The following is a 12,408-nucleotide window of genomic DNA, read 5'->3' as shown; positions in this document are numbered from 1 at the left end:
TTAGCGCTGAGAATAATAATCATAGTAATAATTTTGATGAATGGAAATGTTAAAAAATATGTATGTGTTTTGCAATTACCATCATCTTCATCACGTGTTTATATGCTACGGGTGTAATAATGAAAGTTTTTGATGGTCATGAACGATGTGATGACCAGCTGTGGTATACACTACCAAGGCATACGAACAGAAAAAAACAGGACCTTAAAAAATTTTACACTTGAAAAGAAGACATCAACAACAAACGCAGACTCACAGCTAACTAACATCCGCAGGTTGTTCATCATCCAATTGGATTTTACGTCTGTACCTCATGTGTCAGTCTTTGGTGTTTTATGGTCGAGTCTTGTTTTTACAGTTTTGGATTTCATAGCGCCATGCTTTGCTTTTCATAGTTCTTGGCATTTCGTTTTTTTTTCTTTTCTCTTTTTTTTGAGGATTTTTTTGCTTAACGCCCGTCCTTCCACCCAAGTAAATCTTGTTTTCACTGCCATAACAGAGAACACATGCAGAATTTGATAATTCCCCAGAGCATCATTTGCAGTTTATGGTTTTGCGTAAATGTCGGTTTGCTCGTTCCGCGTTTGTAATCGAGAGTTTCTTTTTGTTTCGTTTAGATATTTTCTTCAACTTTGACTTGACATTGCACTGTTGGGTTGTTGTTTTTTTTCGAATTTTCTTTGGTTTTTTTTTTGTTTCCCACTCTATGCGAGATTTTTTTTTCGGTGGGGACGGGCACGTAAACAATTTTTCATGGTTAATAAATCACAACAACATTGAGTTGATGGTATTTTTTCGTGTTTTACAAAAAGTCAATGTAATGTTTAGTAAATACGTATTATGATGTTGCCATACAGTTATAACAGAAGTTATTCCCATAACTTAAATACGGAAAAAAAGTTGAAAAGTTCCTTTTTGTTCGTAACTATGCAATATGACAAATAGATGCGAAATCAAGTTGAAATGAAGGTTAATTCGACCAGTCCTTAACTACAGCAACTGTGAGATTTGTTATAAAAACCATGGTTTCTGTTGCAGGCCGAAGGTTTACGGATCTTTCTGAGCCCAAATAGAACATTCATTTTTAGTCGGTTTAGTTGGTGTCGGCAGCGTTTTTATAACCTCCACCATAAGATGGATGGTATAATTCTATTTTTCATCACATTTATAACACATCGAAATATTCGTCGGAGACCCTATATATTCTTGATCAGTATAAAAAATAAAACATAAGTCGAAATAACGACGTCCGTCTGTCTGTTTTTCCGTCTGACTGTTGAAATCAAGATACAGCTCGCAATATTTAAGCAGAGTTTTATAATTGGGACATAAGTGTATATTCCTCCTAGGATTTTTGGAAGTGAAAATGGGCAATATGTACGAAGAATGTATACTAGGGTTATGACATTTTGACATATTTTCAAAAAAAAATATATTCCTTGTAGTGAGAATGAATGAACTTTTGCCTTTTAATGCCCAAACTAACATTCATTCCGTTTTATTATCAAACACAAAACACACACTTTGAAATCTGTTTTTTTTTTTTTTTTTTTTTTGAAAAAAATCTATGAAATGGAAAATATCTTTTTCTCAAAAAATTATTTCCTGTTGCACGAATGAATGGCCTTTTGCCTATTAATGACGAAAATAACTTTTATTCCATTTAAATTTTAAACAAGTTAGCCAAGGCTATAGTCGGGGCAGACTATGTGATAACTAGACAGCGGAATCCTATGCAAATGCATATATGGTTAGGATGGTCGTAGAGAAAATCTGATTAGACAGAAACTCGTTTTATCACAAAATAAAACGAATTAGGCCCAGAAATGTTTGGATATTTTGCATATTTTGACATATTTCTACATATTTGCATAAAATGAGCATATGCAAAACCATATGCTAAAATATATACAAGGGTTTGTGGTCTAAAAATCCCACCGAAATGGCTGAAATGTGGTGTTAAGTCTTCGCATATTTTGACTTATTTCTACATATTTGCATAAAATGAGCATATGCAAAACCATATGCAAAAATATATACAAGGATTTGTGGTCTAAAAATCCCACCGAAATGGCTGAAATGTGGTGTTAAGTCTTCGTTAGGGGTATTAAACTTTACACCTGAAATTTGTCCGCATGCGTCCACGTCTTCATATAGCCCCCATAGAACGGTACCACCGCACAGTGGAAAAAAATACCGATCTAGCGCGCCAAAAGTCAAAAAAATCACATACGCCAATTTAAAAATGATTGCTGCAGTATTAATCTAAGGTGTCCATAGAATAGAACTGCATTTGAAATAATTTGTTTTGCATCAGTATAAGCGGAATAACGGTCCGTTTTTGGTTGACATTTTTTTAACTAGTTTTCATAATATAGTTTAGTAGTAAATTTGTGATCGTCGCATGCACTCTTCCTACAAAGTAATTTTAAAGCTTTATTGAATTTAACATTTCGTAAAGCAGGTGATTTAAAAAATGTTGAATATAAGATGTTATTTATTGCAACTCGGATTTTACACTTAAAACATGTGATATCCGATTTTTTTCCAAATTGAGCACTTTGTTAAAGCTATTACTAAGGAGTGTCGCGGGATGGCGCGTAGATTTTTTATTTTATTTTTAGTACACATAGTTCTTAACTAATTTGTAAAATTTTAGCTGCAACAAACTGCAACATTTTATTTTATTACTATTTTTATTAATATAATTTTTATGTAAAAATTCTGAAATTAGAGCGGTACCTTTCTATGGGGGCCATATCAATGCATGTACCTGTGCCGAAAATTCTCCGTCGGAATATTTTATACCACCAACGAAGACTAAATGTCAACTTTCAGCTATATCGGTTGGATAATATGGCTAAAACCTCCAAAGTTACCGAAATCGGTGGTACCGGTCTATGGGGGCTATATGAAAACATGGTCCTATACCGAAAATGTTTATATGAGTGTATGCATAACCGCCACGGAGACTAAATACCAAATCCTAGCCGTTTCGCTTGGATAATGTGGTAGAAATCTTTAAAATACCGAAAATCTATAGGTACCATTCTACGGTAAAAATACAAGTTTACCAAATACATTAATAAATGAAGTAAAATTGTCAATTTATAGCTGTTCATATCGAATTTATGGACAAACATACAATAAAACATATACTTTTACTTTTGGCGCGCTAAATCGATACTTTTTTCCACTGTGCACCGGGTTTCTGGTATTTTGAAGGTTGTGGCCTCAATATCCCTCCGAAATGGCTAAAATTTGGTATTAAGACTTCCTTGGGGGTATAAAACTTTCCACCTAAAATTTGTCGGTTTAGGTTCAGGCCTTCATATAGCCCCCATAGAACGATACCTCCCGATTTTCTATATTTTGAAGGTTCAGGCTGTGGTTATACATTTCTCTATTTTATTGACTTGTCTGAAAAGAATTTTAAACAGAAAAATTTTACATACAAATATGTTTGTACCTATTATTGATATATTTGTTGCATAATAAAATATGTAATATGCATAAATTTTACATATGCAAAAATTTATGCATTTTGCATAATTCTGCATATGTCATATGTTTCGATTGCAAAATTTGACATGAATCGGACCAAAAGTAGGGGTTGCATAAAATTCCGCTGTAAAATTCAAAATATTAAAATTGGGATAGCTTAGCGCCTTTGCTCTGAATGTCTTCATTAATACAGATCAATTTTGCTAAAACGCATTTAAGTACATCGTTAATACAACTCCAATAAAAAATGGGAAAGTGGGATGTACGCCAACCATAAAAAGGCTTCTTTCTCAACCCCCAAAATTTCGTGAGAATCCGATCAAAATTGCGACCTGTAGCGTGATTACGAAAAAAAATGGAAAAGTGGGATTTATTACCGGCTATTGCGATATCTTCGTTATTTGGCCACCTACTCCAACATACTTTGCAACATTGTAAATATGGAGTTTTCTACATTCATAGTCATACTTTGTTTTTGGAAGGTCCCCAACCAAAGCTGTGATATTCGTCATTATTTTTAAAATCGCAAACATGAAAATTTATGTTCTATTAGCAGCTATGGCGATATCTTCGTTGTTTGACCACCTACGACAACCTACGTTACATCGTTGCAAAGGTGATATTTTCTACTTTTCTACAGGGATAGAGATATTTCGTAAGAGGAGATAGTTCAGTTCAAGTTTAAAATTTTGTGTTTTTGTTTTCATATTTTGCATCAAAATATGACTGTTTCTGAGTTTCTAATATATTCCAATCTATTAAATAAAGGCCAAAGACAATTTCTTTTTTTCTAATTTAAAATATGGTCAAAAATAAATATATTCCTTGGGTTTTTATAAAATTAATATACAGTCTGTCGCAAAAGTTAGTATACATCGTTGAAACCAAAATGTATTGGGGATAAATATCACTATAACTTATTGAAAATAACAAACAATTAGTTTTATTTGATAGACAAGAAGGTTGTCTTCTGTAATAACAATTAAAAGTGCGCAATATTTGCATACATTAGCAAATGTACGGTTCGAATCCCAAAAAGACCAAAATTTATGTCGCAAAAGTTAGTATACAACGGAGAATCCTCGTGGAACTGTGTAAAAATTCTTGATATTTTTGAACAAAATGAAACTAAATCTGTACTTAAGATCATAAAGAGTATATTAATTGGTTTTAATGGCTGTTATAGTACTTATATTGGCAAGTCCAGCGTACACTGGATCGTAAAATCCACAAAAATTGGTAAACTACAAATACAACAACTGTAGCGACAAAATTCTGGGTGTTATGGCCTGTTTATGAATTCTAAAGCCATGAAATGCTCAGAAAAGCTCTAAAGTTTCAATATGGGGTGATCTTGATCGAGTTTCTACTTGTCCTTTTTGAAGAAACGGGAATTTCTTGAAGGAAACCCATAGTTTTGATGCCGTTGTCCTTTTGAAACATGTAATAATCCTTAATCCTTACACATTAGGACTTTCCCTTTCAGTTAATTTTCTCACAAATTATGTCCCTTTTCACATTCCCACCAAAAATAAATAGTAGGAGAACCTTCTTATCTATCAAATAAAACTAATTGTTTGTTGTTTTCAATAAGTTATAGTGATATTTATCCATAATACATTTTGGTTTCAATGGTGTATACTAACTTTTGCGACAGACTGTATAATAAAAATATTCATTTGTGTAAAATGCTGTCAATTATATGGGGAACGGTATGAAAAAACACACATGTTTACCCATGTAATTTCAATAAATTGAAAAAGTTTTAAAAGGACTGAACGGGACGGGTACAAAGGTATATGTATTTGGGTAAAAGAGGACACTCTCATGCATCATTCTGTTGCGTCTGTTCCCTTCACTAAAATTTAGTACCTGAGTAAAAATAAAATATCTCGCTACGAGTAAACGCTACGGTAATTTATTAAAACGTTTCATAAAGGCAGTAATCCTACCTAATAAAAAACAATGAACACAATATCTGTTACAGTTTCCGAGAAATAGCTTTTTCTTTCTCCAGGAATTGGTAAAAATTACATATGTATTTTCCAAAATTGGGAAAAATTGTCGTCTTTAGGAGCACACCACGGCCATACCTTCCAATACCTTGACCTAATTTGTGGCTTTGCTTAGTTTCAATATGTTAACTATCGAATCCCATGTAGGAATTAACAACCCGCACCCGTCTGTCATTTCAGTTGGTCACCCTATAATTTAGGGGTTTTGGGCCATTATATCAGAAAAGATGTACTTGCCTACGAAAAACATAATATCGCTGTAAACAGGGCCACAAGGAGAACCTCGAACAGCCCCTTAACCACACAAAAATGTTAACCATTTGTGTGGGTGGCACCCCAAGGATTGGACCGATAGGACCCATATTTAAACATAAATTAAGTTTGGACAAAATATTTCGAGATCCAAAGTTTGGACCAAATCGTTTATGAGATATCACGCTACCATTTTAGCGAATATTTTCGAACTTTTATGGGGGAGGTAACGGAACCACCTTCAAATTTCATCTAATATTCGAAGAAATATTACGATATCCAAAGTGTGGACGAACGCAGTACTCGGTTCGAGCTTGCCACTATATATGGAGCCATAAGAGTTTTTTTATACCTTTCGGGCTGTTTTCTCAAGAAAAATGGAGTTGCCCATGAAACAACTTTTACCGTTATAATTGAGGCAGCGAATGCAAGCTGCTTAAACAAAAAGTGATTCGTGATTCTTAAAGTGAACTTATCCGAAATTTTGCGAGGAAGGTACCCGAATAAGTGGACAAATATATCCATATTCCAACCTTACTTATATCTGTTAGATATATGAGGACCAAATAGGTCACTCCTTTCAAGAGTTATCGTGCGCACAATTTTTCCGAACAAGTTTGAACTTTTGCGGGGGAGGTACCCGAAGGAGTGAACCGATATAGCTTATCTACGAACTTAAACTAAGTTTGGATAAAATATTACGAAGGCCAAATTTTGGACCGAATCGGTAGATCCGTTCGTTGTCACACGTTATCATAGGTGTTTTTTTGCACCTTTCAAACTAATTTCTCAAGAAGTGTGGACATACCCCCCGATGAAACTTATACCGTTGTATGGGGGGCAGTGAATACAAGTTGCTACAACAAAGCGATTCGAGAGCAGGACACAAACTGAAGTTTTTCTAACTTTTGTGGGGGAGGTACCCGAAGGAGGGGACCGATTAAGTCCACATGAGAACCCCATCTAAGTCTGGTAGAAATTTCACGATGTGCAAAGTATGGACAAAATCGGTTACTCCCTTCAAGATTTATCGTGCGCACAAAATTTCCGAACATTTTCGAACTTTTGTGGGGGAGGTACTGGAAGGAGTGAACCGATATAACTCATCTTAGAACTTAAACTATGTTTGGACAAAATATTACGAAAGCCAAATTTTGGACTGAATCAGTTGATCCGTTCGAGAGTTATCGTGCACTCCAACCAGACAGACGGACGGACATGGCTAAATCATCTCCAAATTGTCTGAAACGGATTTCGTACAAATATACTTGGGGTCTAAAACCATTATTTCGATGAGGCACATTTTTCCCGTATGAAAGTGCATATGCCCTCGTTAGCATAAATGTTGAGGGTATAAAAATTGACAGGGGAACGTATAAATTCGGCCTGGAAGGGAAACTAAAAAGATTTGTATTTCAAAATGTTTAATCGTATCAACAATAGCTAAGCATATAATGTGGACCTTACTTCGGTAAACACTTTAATTGGTAAAAAGGGCATAAACGTAACACTTTGTAACATTGGTGTTTAAATAAAACGAAGGTGAATATTTTTTTGTAATCCTAAGATAATGTAGCATTAATATAATTAAATTATGAACAATTTGTTTTTACTTATTCGAGAATAATTAAACAAAAAAACGACAGCACAACACAAGCAACTGCAATGTAATTAAATTTGTTTCAATTTCCACTTACCAACAATATTTAAATAAACTGAATGTCCAATTGGCGGCGTTGTTGATATTTGACACTCATAAATACCCGAATCTTTACGCTGGGCATAACGTATACGTAGTGTCCAATCTTCGGCATGTGGTGAGTGCATTGCTTCAAATCTCTGATCTGATGTGTAGGTATAACGACCGACCGTCAATAAATGGATGTCACGATGTCGCACCCATGATACCTGCAAATAAAAAAAACAACAACGCAAAATGAAATGAAATGTTAAACTTACTATCTCAAAATGCATTACACACACACTCTCACTCTCAATTGCAGTCAACAGTATTTCATTTGTTATATTAGCCTTTGGTGAAATATGAAAAACATTAAGAGCACTTCAACACACATATCGCGTTCACGCTATTCAATGAATTTAAAAGTCAATTTAGATAGGACAATTGCCCCAATCACATGGATACTTAAACTTTGTGAAAACAACAAAAACAAAAAACGAAAAACAGAGTAACAATACACTACAATGAAAACAACAAAAAGGAAAAAAAATACAAAACAAACATTTTCATCTGTCATATGAGGCCATTCACATAAAACGTTATGCAGTAGTATTTGTGTGCAATGTTTTAAATTGGCTTTAGGCCAACAAAAGTTTTAAAACAAAGAATGCCAGATACAATACAAACAAAAATCAAATATACCCCTTAGCATCACAGGAACAAACCTACTACACACAGTCAGCCATACACATACCGGCCGACAATAAAAAGTATTTTCTAATAACCCAAATAAATGAATGGACAAAGTTTCATTTTCATTCATAAACAATTGCATGAAAGCAGAGAAAGGAAAAAACAAAAACAAAATAATGAATAAAACACTCAAAGGTTATGCATGAAATGATAAATGAAATAGCGTTTAACAGTTATTATTTTTGTTTGTATGCGATCATAAAGCAGAACTGAAAGATATTTAGGAAGGTTATAGGGGTTTGACAGAGTAAATAAATGCGTAGAAATTATTAAAATTTAAAACATTCGTTTTGGAAACCTTAAAGATTTTACTTTTTAATGAATGGGCTTTCGGAGTCGAAAAAATCAGGATTCTCGGCGAAACAGTTTTTCTACACTTATTAAAAATATATTTTTTCCTTTACATTACAAAGCAAAGCTCAATAATTTATTCTAAGAAAACTATTAAAGTAAGTAAGCCAAATATTGACGGGCGAATAGTGCGATACATCACTTTCATTGGGTAAAGGTTAAGCCATACACGAAAAAACAAAGTTATTTCTTCAAATCAAAGCGTGTTCTTGCACTCCCATGCGTTTTGTTATTTAGGTCAGATTTTCAGTTATTGCAGATGAGGCATCCACCACATAGAGAAGAATGCATACAAATGAGGTATCGGAAGAAAAGACTGTATGAAAAACGTCTCTTCCGCAGGAATAAAAGAGAAATGGAACAGAAAGAGTATGAAGAAATCGACATGTATATGAACCGGAATGAAATCCGAAGGTTACAGCCCAACCTCGAGTGGGTCAAGCTAGCGATAGGTATAAAAAGACACCAGAAGCCGACAATATGCCCGCCGAGCTGCTCAACACCGAACACCACAAGCTGATAATGTAGCATCTGCTTAGGACAAAATGAGAGAGGAATACGTGCCCCACCATTGGAACATCAGCATTATATGCACCGTATATAAAAACAAGTAAAAGAGGGCTATAGTCGGATGATGGTGCCGACCATGTGATACCCTACACCACTTCTTCTGGGCACTAGTTTTCCGCGGAATTTATTTATATGATCCCGAATTCCTCCTTGATCAATCGGGATTTCATTATTTCATAATGGACAGATGGACCGTTTTGGCTACATATCTATTGGCAAAGGTCTATCTTTATTCGAAATGTCTACAACTGTTATGATAAAGACTCCAAAGGTTCCTAAACGCACTACATTTTATAGCAAAACACTTTAACACAATTAACACAAAAAAAGATTTCCGTTGTATAGTTAGATTTATATATAGTTATAGTTAGATTAGGTAGACTGTAATTGTATGGTTAAATTTTGACGACATAATATTATAATAGTGAATAAATCATGAATATCTCGACGATGTCCCTACGAATCATGGAATCGTGTAGTCAGAACTACAAGATTTGTAATTGTTTTTTTTTTTTTTTCGGGTATATGACTAAAATTTCTAAAAATATCTTTTCCATTTAAAAAAAAAAATCGAAAAATTTATTTGATGCTATATGGATTCGCGAAAAATCGAATTTCCCTAAAATTTTTAAGTATAAACATTTTTGTTAATATAACAGCGCTTACACTTACAAAAAATATATAAAAAACAAGTAAGCAAAGGCTATAGTCGGACAGGGCCGACAATACGATAACCTACACCACTACCCTGCGAGTTAGCTTTCAGCAAATCAAAGTTTCTTTTGGACAAATAAGCTCATTGTTAGAAATAAATTTTTGGAGTCTGCAACTTTATCACATTAAGCAATAGTATGGGGCCTATTGTTTATCGCCGAGTCCGAAAGGCATGCCTTAAAACACCCCTGTAGAGAAGTTGTACATGGTTGAAATACTCAGAAAATGTCGCACACTTTACTGAGGGGTATTTTGCCATCGTTGGAAATTTGATTTTTGTTGGCCGGGAATCGAACGCCCGACCTTCAGCGTGCAAGGCGGGTGTGCAAACAATTGTACCATGGTGGCACCAATAAGTAATTTTAGAACGGACATTTAGTCTGGACCTAATTTTTTGCATATTTTGACATATTTGCTAAACCATATGCAAGACTTTGTGTCCTAAATATCCCATCGAATTGGATGAAAGTTTGTATTAAGTATTCGTTCATCACAATTTTCGACCTGAAATTTATCGGTATAGGTACAGGTTTTCATATAGCTCCCATAGAGCCGTACCTCCCGATATCCGGTATTTTGAATGTTGTGGCCTCAATATCAAACTGAAATGGCTGATATTTTGTATTCAGTTTTCTTTGGAGGTAAAAAAAACGTTCCACCTGAAATTTGTCGTTATATGTCCACCTCTTCATATAGCTCCCATAACTAGAACCTACCGATTTTCTGTACTGTGAAGGTTATGGTCTCAATGTCCTTCTGAATCGGCTAAAATTTGGTATTAAGTCTTCATTGGGGGTATTAAACTTTCCATCCGAAATTTGTCGGTATAGGTCTAGGCGTTCATATAGCTCCCATACTACGAAAGCTCCCCATTTTCCACATTTTGAAGATTGTGGCTCTGGTTACAGACTTCTCTATATTATTGACTCTTCTGAAGTGAATTTCAAACAGGAAAATGTACACATAAACATTTTAGAAGATATTATTGAAATATATGTAGCATACGAAAATATGTGAAATGCAGAAATTTTCCATATGCAAAAATAATATTTGCATATGCATAATTTATACATTTCGCATATTTTTGCATATGTGGTATATTTCGATTGGAATTTAATTAGAAGCCAAAAATATGCAAATTTTACAAAAATAGGTGTTGCATAAAATTCCGCTGTCTACATATCATTGCTCAATGATATTAATCGGGGTGCTCTCATTGATATGATAGAAGGCTCCCTTGTCCCTACTGGGATGTTTGTGGAACAATTATATACAGTACATTTTAAGAAATATTCTTAAATTTGAAAAATGGCGTTGTTTAGCAATTTCTGCTACATCTTTAAATTTTGGACAATTGGACAGGTAATACGATAGGGTTCCACGCAATGTGTAAGAACTGGGAATTTGTCTGTTATGATAGCGACAATTTGTAGCATGGGAGGAAGATGTGGTTCTCTTCACAAAAATCATTATATCTTAGGTAGTATTTCCGTTACCAAGCACACATATTATTGCAATTTTCATCAGAGGAAAGATCGGTAGTTAATTTTTTATATATGTAGGCGACTTTGCCAGTATATGGCCTCCAGGGATTCAAATATGGACCAAAAATAAAATGTTTTTATTTAGCATACAAAAGTAATGGTCCATTTCACCCGCTAAATAATATCAGATCATCATCAAAAATTGTAGGCATCTTCTTCGACCTAAACCCCTACCTCGTGCAAAATTTCGTGACTATTGATCTATAATTGCGACCTCTAGTATGCTTTTGATTACATTACAAGCAAAACACTGGATATATTAGGCTGTAACTCTGTTATCTGACCACATAAATCAACATAATTGACATTAATTGAAAGGGCAAGAGTTGTCCTTCCAAATATTATTTATGTGGGCGGAATGTGTGGTCCAGGAATAAAGATATTACCGGTATATTAATAATTTTCACAATTTTCACACAAAAGTTCTGGTCCATTTAACCCTCTAAATATTATCTGATCGGCATCTCAAATTGCAAGTTACTTATTTGTCATATACTCTTACCATATTTAAAATTTCGAGGCGATCGGACTATAATTGCGACATACAGAGCCGCTACAAAATCGGATAAAAATTTTGTTTTTGGTCCATTTCATCCGCTAAATATTTCTCGATCATCACCAATAAGAATAGGGATCTATTCTGGCCTGAACCCGTCCTCCATACAAAATTTCGTGACGATCGGTCCATAATTGCGGCCTGGAGCGTGTTTACAATTTATAATGGACAGACGGACGGACACACATCTCAAAATCGCTTTATCTCGTCGAGATATGAAGATTGGTATACCACATTGGGGGTCTCCGACGAATATTTCGCGGTGTTACATGAATTTTTACCAAAACAAACTTATAATACCCTTTCCACATTGTGGTGTAGGGTATAATTACAATTACATCAAGACACCGTGAGACATAAATTGAAGCCTAAGCCGTGAAGGTTGGTGCTATAAAATTCACGTTATTTGCAAGAATGAGAAGAAAATATGCAAAAAAAAAATTAAAAATCATATTATTCTTCATTCTT

General features: G+C 34.4%; 1 protein-coding gene across 3 annotated transcripts in view; it reads right to left on the bottom strand.

Moving 5' to 3' along the window:
* Positions 1-12,408, bottom strand: part of dpr8 (defective proboscis extension response 8) — a 1,303,531-nt gene that overhangs the window by 87,092 nt on the left and 1,204,031 nt on the right. For all 3 annotated transcript variants that reach the window (XM_073976012.1, XM_073976014.1, XM_073976013.1), the window contains one exon: positions 7,469-7,679. In XM_073976012.1, the coding sequence (XP_073832113.1) occupies positions 7,469-7,679 (211 nt within the window). The remainder of the gene's footprint in view (positions 1-7,468; positions 7,680-12,408) is intronic.

This window comes from Musca autumnalis, unplaced genomic scaffold (genome assembly GCF_047663935.1).
Source record: "Musca autumnalis isolate F117 unplaced genomic scaffold, ASM4766393v1 scaffold_3, whole genome shotgun sequence".
Taxonomy (NCBI): domain Eukaryota; kingdom Metazoa; phylum Arthropoda; class Insecta; order Diptera; family Muscidae; genus Musca; species Musca autumnalis.
Note: the sequence above shows the minus strand (reverse complement) of the source record. Positions and strands in the feature narration are given on the sequence as shown.